Raw genomic sequence first — 12,073 nt, 5'->3', positions numbered from 1 at the left:
GAGGAAATGTCTGTGGAATGAAGGAAGTGTCTGGTGTGTGTCTGCAGTGGGTTCACATTGGGGAGGCAGACCTGGAGGGTGGTAGGCCTATTCTGAAGAGACCTTCATGACACACTACCCGTGGCATCAGTTGGAAAACTCTACCTGACATCCTTCCATTCTATCTGAAATCTCCCGGAGTCCTAAGGGACTCTGTGGCTTTTTTAGATAGGGTTTCTGGATGAGAGTTGGAGAAGCAAAATGTTTATTGTCAATACCGAGCTGACAGCTCTTACAGAACTGATTTCTTGTAAGGTATAAATATGGCTTAAGGTTGAGGGTGTACTCAATTGTAATTTAATATTGTTTGAAAATTATGATGCTCAATGTATTTGCGTCCCATATTCTGAATGTTACCAGGGGCTTCTGTTTTCTGAAAAAGATGCTCACACAACTACCCCATATTGCTGTGAAAATTACCCTTAAAGAAATTCAGACATGTTGGAGTGACAGAACAAAAGACTGATGGTTGTGAAAACATTCCCTTTATTATGCTAATGATCCACAAAGACTTAATTCCTTCCCCACTCCTCATTTAATTACTGGGGCCACCTACATTCTCCCACCTTACCTCTGGGCCCTGGGAAAGCATACCTCTCTGGGTTCTGGATCCCATGTTTCCTGGTTTCTCTGGATCCTGATTTTATTATTACCTCCCTTTGATAGTTTCTGTGAAAATTTTCCCTCCTCCAAAACTCCTCCAAGAACATACCAATATGCCTTTTCGTCATTGAAATCCCAAGGTAGAATTCAGCACAATGTTCTCCAGCTTTCCTCATGTACTTACTGCCCCCTCCATCATTTCCCCGCCATGACCGAAGTGTTGCTTATACCCACCATCCCCCTTTCCTGACATCCCAGCCACTCCTCAATCCTCCAAAGCCTTGTTCTGCCCTTATCATTGCTTTGAGATTTTCTCTTGCCAAGGCTCCTGGCAACCTGCTGGGCATCAAACCCAACCCATCCTTACCAGAACCTATCTTTGCTTCCTTGCCTCTTTTCCTGTTGTAGCTTTCTGTCCACCCATGCAGTATTCATAATGACAGGATGTGTTGATGCTTCTTTTACAGTAGACATTTTTAGTCTACTAAACTACTAAACATTTTTAGTGGGGTGGAGTTGTGATTATAAATGGTTTGGTCCCTGCCCTCAGGGAGTTTGTATTCTATTGGAGGAGATAAATGCCAAAGAAATAGGAATAGAATTGTTTCATTGTAGTGGTGTAAGTGCTACAGAGAAAGGTACAGAAGTACATGTGAGGGGGCACCTGGGTGGCTCAGTGGGTTAAGCCTCTGCCTTCGGCTCAGATCATGATCTCAGGGTCCTGAGATCGAGCCCCGCATCGGGCTCTCTGCTTGGCAGGGAGCCTGCTTCCTCCTCTCTCTCCGCCTGCCTCTCTGCCTACTTGTGATCTCTCTTTCTCTCTCTCTGTCCAATAAATAAATAAAATCTTAAAAAAAAAAAAAGAAGAAGAAGTAGTACATGTGAGGATAAGAAATGTGGAAGGGTCCCCTGGAGGCAGTCTATTTATGGAAAGACCTGGGTTCTAAGTGGGACTTCGTCAGGCCATCAAGAGGAGGGGGGAGTGTGTCAGGCCAATGGAATAGCACATGGGGGCATTCCAAGGATCAAAGGATGGAAGTCCTTTGAAGGACAGAGCAGAATAAGCAGGTGGGGAGCTTGTGGTTCGGTAATGCTGGCAGGATGGCAAGCGGCCTGCTGAGGCCACTGCAAGGTTTTATCATAACGTCGATGGGAAACCATTAAAGCCATGTTCCGAACTCAGTGCTATTGACATTTGGGGTTAGGTAATTCTCTGTTGTAAGGGGCTGGCCTGTGCATTGTAGTATGTTTTGGACCCTCCCTGGCCTCTACCCACTAGATGTCAGTAGCAGAAGCCCCAGTGTGACAAACCAGGTTATCTCTGGACATTGCAAAGTTGCCCCAGTTCAGAACCACTGATGAAATGAAACCACTGATTTAAATCTTAACTGATTTTAAAAAATACTGGGCTAATGCATGTGTGTGCGCACACACACACACACACACACAAGGCCAGTAAACACATGAGAAGTTGTTCAACATCATTAGTTGTAGGGAAATGCAAACTCAAACCACAGTGAAATGCCCCTTTCTATCCGTGAGAGCTCTATCTTACTAAAATGGTCCCTTTCCTGAGCTGATGCTCCCCTAGACCACAGCACCTTGGATGACTGGGAATCTGGGCTCTTGTTTGAATCTGGACTAGTGTCTGAAGTAACCTGTGCGGTATCTGAGGAAATATGTTTCCAACTTTTCGGGAACACTGTATTGTGTTAAGAGAGATTTTTATACCTGTCGGTAAAATGCAAATATTGAAATGAGGTTTCTCGCCACTTTTTTGCATCTTCTCTTCTGGACCTGGTAACAGACCTCCTTTGCTTTCCTTTGTTTGGGGGGACATTTCAGACTGGATAGACCTGTGGAAGGAAATTCCCATCAATGCTGATGCATGTAGAAGTCTGACCTTACTGACCCTAAGCCAATACCATAGCATCCTTTACTGTTTTGTTTTTATTTTTTGTTGGCATAGTTAGGGCTGCATTGCCCATGTTTGATGCGATCATATCTGCTTTTCTGTGTGACCCTTAGAATTCTTTTCCACCCTTTACACAGCTGTTTTTCCTGCAATGTATATATTTGCCATCTTTGGCTCTCCTTTTCCCTGACGCAGGTCTTGGGTAGTCCCTCTGGAACATTGTTATTTTTCCTTGTTGACTATAATAGTGATTAATTTTAGAAGTGCATGTTTTTATTCATATGTGTTCTCTTGTAACAGCATAAAAACATAGAATCACTGTGGAGTTAGGATTGTGGTCAATGAGGGCCCATAGTTTCTGATAGTGGGACTAAGGGTCTGTGGGTGAAGTTTAGGGTGATTCTCTGCGTGATTTTGCTAGAGCTGCCGTTACAAAGTTCCACAGACTGGGGGGTTTAAACAAGAGAAATTGATTTTCTCACAGTTTTGGAGGCTAGAAATCTGAGATCAAGGTGTGGCAGAGCTGGTTCCTTCCTTTTGGGCCCTGAGGGAAGCATCTGTTCAGGCCAATGGCCTAGACTCAGGGTTGGCCGACTTTTCCCTGTGTTGCCACTTTGTCTTCTGTTTCTGTGTCCAAATTTCCTCTTCTGTAAGGATGCCAGCCTCATTGGATTTGGGCCCACCCTTGTGACCTCCTTTTTAACGTAATCACTTGTGTACAGACTCTGAAGATGGTGACACTTATTTTGAGGAACTGGGGTTAGGACTTCAACATATAAATTTTTTGTGGGGGGCACAATTCAGCCCACAACCATACCTCTACCTGGCAGAGTATTTGGCTCAGGGGTGGCAACATGCTGACTCTATTCAGATATTTGAAGAATTGACGCTTAGAGAAGCAACCAGATTTGTTTTACGCTACTTAGATGTTAAAACTGGATGATAACTGCGTAAATGGAAAAAACCCAGAACTGGCTAGATGGGATTATTTGACCAAGATTGTTTTGTAAAAAACATTTCCCTACGAATGAGAAACCTGGTTTCTCCCTAAGTTTTAGAGCTGCGTTACCCAATAGAAATAGACTGTAAGCCACTTAAGAAATTGGGGCGCCTGGGTGGCTCAGTGGGTTAAGCCGCTGCCTTCGGCTCAGGTCATGATCCCAGGTCCTGGGTTCGAGCCCCACATCGGGCTTTCTGCTCAGCAGGGAGCCTGCTTCCTCCTCTCTCTCTGCCTGCCTCTCTGCTTACTTGTGATTTCTCTCTGTCAAATAAATAAATAAAAAAATCTTTAAAAAAAAAAAAAGAATTTTAACATTTTTCTAGGAGCCATATTAAAAGAGGTAAAAAGAAACAGGTAGAACAGAGTTTATTTAACCCAGTATGTTTATATCAATATATAATCAATACCAATAATTATTAATGTGGTTATTTTATATTCTTGCTTTCATTCCTTGTCTTTGAAATAGTACAGCGCATCTCAGTTGAACTAGTCACATTGTAACAGTTCAGTGAGTCCATCTTGGACATGCAGACACAGAGCATGGATTCTCAGCTGGGGCCACATCACCTCCAAAATAACCGAAAAATGGTCTTGAGGGACAAAAAAATATCTTTTTAAATTTTGTATAAAGACATACATATGACACATAAATAGATAAGAGCATCTGTGATATTAAAGTTTCATTAAGGATGATTAGAAAAACAAATGTCTAAAAGTGAGGCAATAATGAAAAAAAAAACAAGTTGCGAAGCAGCAGCTTCTTACATCATTATATTAGTCTCACTGTGGATCTATCGATGAGCTAGGGATGCGAGTAAAACAGTTTCTATCAAATAAAGAGAAGTAAATGGAAATTTCCTGCGCATTATCCACTGTTACATAAGACAGGTGTGTTTCCTGGTGTTCTCTTTTCAAGGCAGATGTTGATTGGGAAAAAAACAAAACAAAATCTTATAACCTGCAATAAACAAGTTAAAACTGGATTCTTAGCGGCACAGTTTTGTCTGCATTCTGAGCTCATCGGTTCTCCTTGGGACTTTATATCGCTGTGTTCCTGACCCAAAGCTTTGCCCATTGTAGGCCTGTCTGAGTTGATCTCAAAGTGCGTGGTCCCTGGACCAGCAACAGCAGCAGCAGCGGTGGCAGCAGCACGGAGGGCTTACTAGAAATGCATGTTTTTGGAATGCCTGCCTGGTTCAGTCATTTAAGCATCTGCCTTTGGCTCAGGTTATGATCCCAGGGTCCTGGGCTCGAGTCCTGCAGGGAGGCCCCTTGCTCAGCAGGAATCTGCTTTTCCTTCTGTCTGCTTTGCCTGCTGTTCTCCAAGCCTGTACTCTCTCTCTCATTCTTTTCTGAAAAGCAAATAAATTAATTAATTAATTAATTAATTAACTAATTAATTAAATAGTTAAAAAAAATGGAAAGAAATGCATGTTTTCAGGCTCTAGCCCAAATCTACTGAATGAGAAACGCTGGGGAAGGGGCCCAGGAATCTGTTTTAGCAAATCCTTTTTTAGTAAATCTGATGCACCCAGAAATTTGAAAACCACCGTCTTAAATGGAATCCATGTCTTATGGATACTGATGGAGAGAAATAAAAAAAATAGACCTTCGGAGAGTTGTCTCCATTTTTCTGCAGTAAAATGCGGCAAGAGTTACAGTCTCTCTGCAGTTGCCTTGGAAATGAAGGATGACCATATATTTCAAACTTCAAACTGGAGCATATGTTCTGACAATTAAGAATACTTGTGATCTGGGTTGAGTGGCTACTTTGGTACGGAGAGAATATAGACACTTGCAGCTATGTGGGAGTTGAGGAAAAAGCAGGTGGAATTGAAAATGGATATTCATGTATTTCTGGGTCAAGTCCTGCCTTGGATGGCAAGACTGCCAGGTTCCAGCTGATCTTGGAATGTTAGAGGTGATTATGGAGGAAGCAGACAGGTAGCTGAAATAAATGATCATTTAGCAGAAGGACCGTGGCCGGAAGAGTGGGGTCAAGAAAATATTGAACGAAGGAGCTGTAATCTTGAAGGAGGAGAAGGAAAAAGCTAGAAATAGCAGTATCAGAAGCAAGTGGGGCGGACTAGTACAGTGTTCTAAAATATAAATTTGAGTAGGTTTACCTTGTTGAGTTTAAATATTTCATTGTCTGGGATCCTTGCAGTGAATTGTCACCAAGAGCCAGAATAGAATCTTGTCAGATGCTCTTGTGAGACACTCTGATAAGAAAAGGAACCGACCTGGAACAATACGTTAAAAACTACAGGTTAATTCCAGATTCACCGGAAGTGGGGATGTGGGCTGTGTGCGGCTTGACTGAAAGTTTCATTTTACCCGACTCTAGAGGATGAGAGGTGATAAAGCAGACCTGAAAATACCGCTGTGATTTATTGCAAATATTGCTGTGACCTTTTATGCCCATAATCTTATAGAAGCAGCTTAAACTATTTTAAATATTGTTCTTTCATTATCATATTAAATTTGTTTTCAAATGTCTTTTTTTTAATATTTAGAAGTGATTTTGAAATCTTAAAATTCCAGCTGAATTTCCAAGCAACAACACAATCCTTGTAAAAGAGAGTTTGCAAACTGCACGTTAAGAATACATCTTAAGTATATCAGGATAAAACAGGACGGCAGTGCCTCAAAAACTTAAAACAGGACTGTCCAATGATCTGGCTATTCCACTGCTGGGTATAAAACAGCTGAAGGCAGGGATTCAGATATTTGTGAAGCTGTGTTCATAGCAGCATTATTCGCAGTAGCCAAAGGGTGGAAACTACCCAAATGTCCGTTGACAGATGGGTAGATAAACAAAATACGATATGTGCATACAATAGAATATTATCCAGCCTTACAAAGGAAGGAAATTCTGACACCTGCTAGCTACAACACGGATGACCCTTTGAACACATGATGCCAGTCACAAAATCAACCAGTCACAAAAGAATAAATATTGCATGATTCTACTTATATGAGGTACCTAGACGAGTCAAATTCATAGAGACAGGAAGTAGGTGGAGATTGCGAGGGTATTGCCGGAGGAGGGAATGGGGAGTTTGTGTTTAATGAGTGTGGGATTCCAGTTGGGAAGATGAAAAAGTTCTGGAAATGGTTGTGGCAATGGCTGCACAGCAGTGTGAATATACCTAATGCCACTGAACTTTATACATACAAATGCTGAGTTCTGTATGGTATGAACCATGATAAAAAAAGAAGGCCATGATAAATTTTCATTTACTATTTTAATAGTTTTAAGCATAATCCACTAATAATAAATAATTTTATGAGCCAAGCATTTCATCCAAGTACTTTACCCAAATTATCCTCTTTAGTTCTCACGGAGACCCTCTGAGGTAGATATTATTATTATTTTGGTTTTTGTTTTTTGTTTTCAGTTGTAGTTCTGTAAACTCAGCCCACTCATTGGGGACAGGCATCCCCTTCAGAACCTAGCTTTATGATAAGACTCACCATGTAGACTAAAACCATTGCTGTGTTCCTCCCATTGGGAAAACAATCCTCCGTTCCCAAAATTATTTCTGCAAGTTCTAATTTTCATTATAAGTCCTTTTGATCAGGTAGAGAATATGTCATACCTTATGTGTGTATGAAAAACTTGAAATTAACTGGTGATTTACGTCCCTTTTAAAAATGTAATTCCTGCAAAAGCCCAAGTATTTCAGAATAAAAATCCATATCCAGTGACATGTGTTTTCTTGTGCAGATGGTATGCCTTTCTGAAAATTGCCAAAAGAAAAGAACACATATTTTAGAAATGTTTAATATTATAATTATAGTGCATGCTGTTTTGCTTTATAATGTGCATGCTTTAAACTCCGAAGACTATTTGCTTGTGATGTTTTCTCTTATGAAATTTAAATTTGCAACAATTTACTGTATATCTTTGGGAAAATGTAGACCATGGGCTTATTTACTGTTACCTTGGAAACAGCAATGCCCAAATAGTATGTTTACTCTCCTTAGTACAATTAAAGATCATTTTATAGCACAAATGTAATCTAAAATGTTACCTTCAAGCATGGGTTTTAATTAATTTTACATATATAAAATAGGTAATGGTGTTTAATCTTAAAATTATTTGGAAAAGTAGATATCGCTTTTTAATAGAAAACATGTCAGTTTGTCTTAATCAATAAATATATGCATTGCTGGGCTTTTTCTTTACAAGTAATGCACAGATATTCTACTTACTAGTAAAGAAGCTTAGTTACATAATTAATAATGCTGTGAAGTTAGGATGCCTTGTCTATTTTTTTGAAATTTTACTAATCATTGGCGACCTTGGAGAAACCCTTAATTACTACTTGTTAAACAACGCCTGGATAGGACTTTCTACAGTGATATATGTTGATATTCGTGTTTTTTCTTAATTTCTAGGACTCTGCTATTGTCACTCCAATTATTTTGAGGACTGACCCTCAGGGATTTTTCTTTTACTGGACCGATCAAAATAAGGTAAAAAATGAGATATGTCTTCCTTACATTTTCCAATTGGTTGCTGATTTGCCAAGTGTTTAAGTTACCTACAAGTATATCCTTGTACCTACAAGTCACCTTAAGTATATCCATTTCATGGATGACACTTTGTAATTTATTTTAAGATTCTACTTAGAATCCCTAAGGTGGTCATGTCTTAGGATTTTCCAAGGATACTAGTCCAAAGTATTAGATATGCTAAATCCTAGAACAATTGGTATTTTTTCAAGGACAAGAACGTGGACACGTGAATGACATTTTGCTATAGAAGAAAATTAGCCAGCATTAGGGACTTAAGTCCCCCCTCCAGGTTGATTCATCAAGAATAAAGAAAAATGATAAGAAAATCACTTTGATCCAAATGACTATGAGTTTGGCTTTCCTTTACTCTTCCTTCTCCCCTTGGCTGCTTGTTAAAGAGTTCTCCCAGCCTCGGGAGGAATTGGGTCATGATCATTTGTTCACATTAGAAAATTTAAGAATATGATCCCTTTAGCTCATACCTTCAGTTTTCAGGATTTGTTATTTTCATTTGAGCTTCCTGTCTACCATATCATGAATTTAGGAGCTCATTAACTATGAAACCAATTGAGATGAATTGAGGATCTCATTTACTATGAAACCAATTGAGATGATTACAACTTGAATTATTAAGAAGTAGAATGTCTGCAAATTTCAAAATTTATTTGGAATTTAATGGGCAGAAAAAAAAAATTCATAGAAAGTAGTTATTCAAGAGACAATGAATGCCATGGTTCCGTACCTGAACCCATGAGGCTACAGAACACAGAAAATTTTTGACCTTATAAATTCTATTATTTGGAAAGATGGGTAAGTTTTATTGAGTGTGCTAAATACATATCGAAACCAATAAAATATCTGGTATCACCTTGTGAAGGACTGTTAGTCTTTTCACATCCCTGAGTTAGGTCTCTATAGCCAAAGTTATTGGAATTTGTCAGCCTTCCCTTCTGCCTTCAGGGCAACCTCGACTTCACCTGTGAGTAGTGGTCTGGAACTAACCTTTTGTAATGACATGTTTGGGGTCAGGGTGGAGCCTGGGGGGAACTCCCAGAGTAGTGGACAGTGCTATCTGGCTCCCCGAGCCAGTTCTGGACATGCCTGTTTACGCTCATCCAAAAGGTGAATTTTAGCCTTTTAGCCTTGAAGTTAATTTCTAAATACGGGTATGCTGGAATCATCTCTGGCCATAGATCCAGGGCTACACCGTAGACTCCAAGCTAATGTAAAAAAAAAAATGTATTTGAGTAAGATTTCCTACTTAATGTTCATGTTTATTACTGGGTGTGTTAATCACTTTGGCTTTGACATTCTGTTTGGTTTCCTGCTGTTATGTATAAAACAATGGCTTGAAAGAGTTTTTTTTTCCCCCCTCCTAAAGGCTATTTTTAGAACTGTTGAAGCTATATTCATGAAAGATATATTTATAATGCCTAGGGCATTTTTAGAGGTTGGGTATTTGTACAAGGGACTAAACTGTCAGTTTGATTTTTCAGCTTGTAAATCAAGCTTCTATAAAAGCAACAGAAGGTATTTTGGGGTTTTTTAATAATTCATGGCAACTCAGTTAAGCTCCCTTCTAAGACCAATCATAAATATTTCTTTGCTTAAGAAAGAAAAAGGGTTTAGGACAGAAGGTTCTCTGATGCATCTCTATTGTTCTGTGAACCCAGGATTTTGACTTATGCCTATTTTCAGGTGTAGGAAAATTTCTTTCAATTTTTTGCAACAACCATTTTCTCTTGGTTGTGATGCTGTTTATGACCAATTGAAACAAATAATGTGGTAGCAATTCCTTTTATCTCTTTATTGCTTTCCTTCTCCTGGATATTAATCTTACAGTTCTGCCAAGAGATGGTAAATTTCATTTCTCACTTTTTAAATACCTAAGTTATCCCTCAGTCATATATCAGAGTTAGGAGGTTTATTTTCTCGTCAATGATCATATATCAGTATACAAATGATGAGAGGATTTAAGAAAAAAAAATTAAGCTTTTCATGCTTCTAAGTTTGTCATTTTCTCCTGGCTTTAAGCCTGGTCTTGGAGCCAGAAAGAGTGATACATCCACTTCTAGGAGATGGACAGGTATAAGTGATTATTAGAGGAAATGTATGCTAGAGGATGATGCTCTCAAATGAGGATGGCAAGCAAAGATTTTAGTCCATGTTTTTGCATAAGATCATCGGATGATACCTGGCCGCGTGGCACAATCATGATGTTACTTAGAGGCCCATTTTCTTTAAAATATTTTTTTCTAGCAATGACTCTTAGTGATGTGAATCTTTCCCATGTATTATAGAGACCGTGTCTCAGAGGGAAAACAATAAACTTTAAAGTTTATTCATCGACTTTATGCACTGTGTTCTCCGTGGGTTCGGAACCTTGCATTGGTATTTACGATAAGGGGCTTCTCGGCCACTTTTGGACTTCTCCCCACCTTGTTTTTCCTTTGCCATGAAACCTGTGCCCGAGCGACACCTGGTCTGCTCAGAGGTGAGCTGAGTGGCTTTAAGAAGCTCTTAGTAAAGAAGCTCTTGTAACGAGATCTTTCTTTTTATAGCTGTGGAGGAAAAATTTCACATTTTACACAATGTCTTAGCCATGTCTTCTCTCCTGTAGAGGCTACATGATATTCCATGATACGTTCCACCATCCTATAGGTGATGCTATAGTCCCCAATTTCACCCTTTAAGGACAGTGACATGCTCCCTTCCTCTAACTCCCGCTTTGATTTTTCATCATAGAAATGATCGGTGGCAAAGAAGACAGGGAGCAAAGGAGATAGATTTAGGAATTAAAAGCTGGAAATAGTAGAAAGTAATTTTTAGGTAGCAAACATGTGCTTTGGTGAAACATTGAAAGACTATTTGGGGCTGGTGGAAGCAGATACATATGAACATGATCTTAAGGGATAAATGTTCATACTTTGTACCAGCTCTGAACTTATTTTAATCACTTTCTTCTTTACTGTTGGCTCTGTACATCTTAGTGACTATAAGTAGCAACAAGAAGTTTCCGAATAGGACTGTTTTGAACACGGAGGTTTTTCTTATGTCAGTGTATAGTATGGGAAGAGGATGAGCTTTTTTTGTGATTGTGGGTGGGAAGGGGCTCCTGCACAGCCAGAGTATTTAAGAGGTTGCCAGCATTAGGCTATGCCTTTTTGTTGGTCCCATACTGGGACCAGGAACAAACACAGGAAGTGTTAGCCACAAAAACCATTTAAGTACAAGAGGAATCTGCCTCACAAGTTTGGAGGAGAAGCCAAAAAGAAAAAAAGAAGTCAATGTTAAAGAGCTATTACAAACCTATCCTCCTAGAAGATGAAACAAAGTAGACCTTTGCCTTGCAACTTGATTTCCTGCTTCTGTGCCAAGATTGATGTAAAAATAAAACTAGCTACTACTAGTTGGGATCCAAGACTTTCAGTGCAGCTCAGTGGGCTCTTCCTTGTATCCTTGGAAGAGGAGCTTGGAGGGAGATGGAAGGGGAGCACATAATTACATTAAATTGAAAAGAAATAGGAGGAAGAATAGACATTTATAAGTGAAGGACTCCTAATACTTTTTTTTTGGAAAATTACAGATTTTAATTATTTTTAACTTTATGAATAATACACAAATACGATCTTTGTGTTAAGAGAGTGAAGCAGTATAAATGTTCTTAACCCCTTTCCATCTCTGACCCCAGTCTTAGTCTTCTGACTAGAAGTCAACCGCCGGTATCACCTTCGTGGTATCTTTCCAGATATCCTCTGAAGGAATTTTACATGAGTAACTATGGAAATGTTTATGATTGTTTGTACCCTAAATACCATCATATTATTTTTACTGTTCCATGAACCTGTGTTTTACTTTATAATTTGTCTTAGAGAACTTTTCATGTAGGTACCTGCATATTTACCTCATAGTTTTAAAACCATATCCCACAGAATGGATTACTAAATTTTATTTAATGATAATCTCTCATTGACGGACTGTTTGGCCTTTGT

General features: G+C 39.2%; 1 protein-coding gene across 1 annotated transcript in view; it reads left to right on the top strand.

Moving 5' to 3' along the window:
• PLCB1 (phospholipase C beta 1) overlaps nt 1-12,073 on the top strand; it is a 680,586-nt gene that overhangs the window by 10,213 nt on the left and 658,300 nt on the right. The window contains 1 exon segment of the mRNA XM_047744852.1: nt 7,962-8,039. Coding sequence (XP_047600808.1) covers nt 7,962-8,039 — 78 coding nt within the window.

The sequence above is a fragment of the Lutra lutra genome, chromosome 9 (assembly GCF_902655055.1).
Source record: "Lutra lutra chromosome 9, mLutLut1.2, whole genome shotgun sequence".
Classification (NCBI taxonomy): Eukaryota; Metazoa; Chordata; class Mammalia; order Carnivora; family Mustelidae; genus Lutra; species Lutra lutra.
Note: the sequence above shows the minus strand (reverse complement) of the source record. Positions and strands in the feature narration are given on the sequence as shown.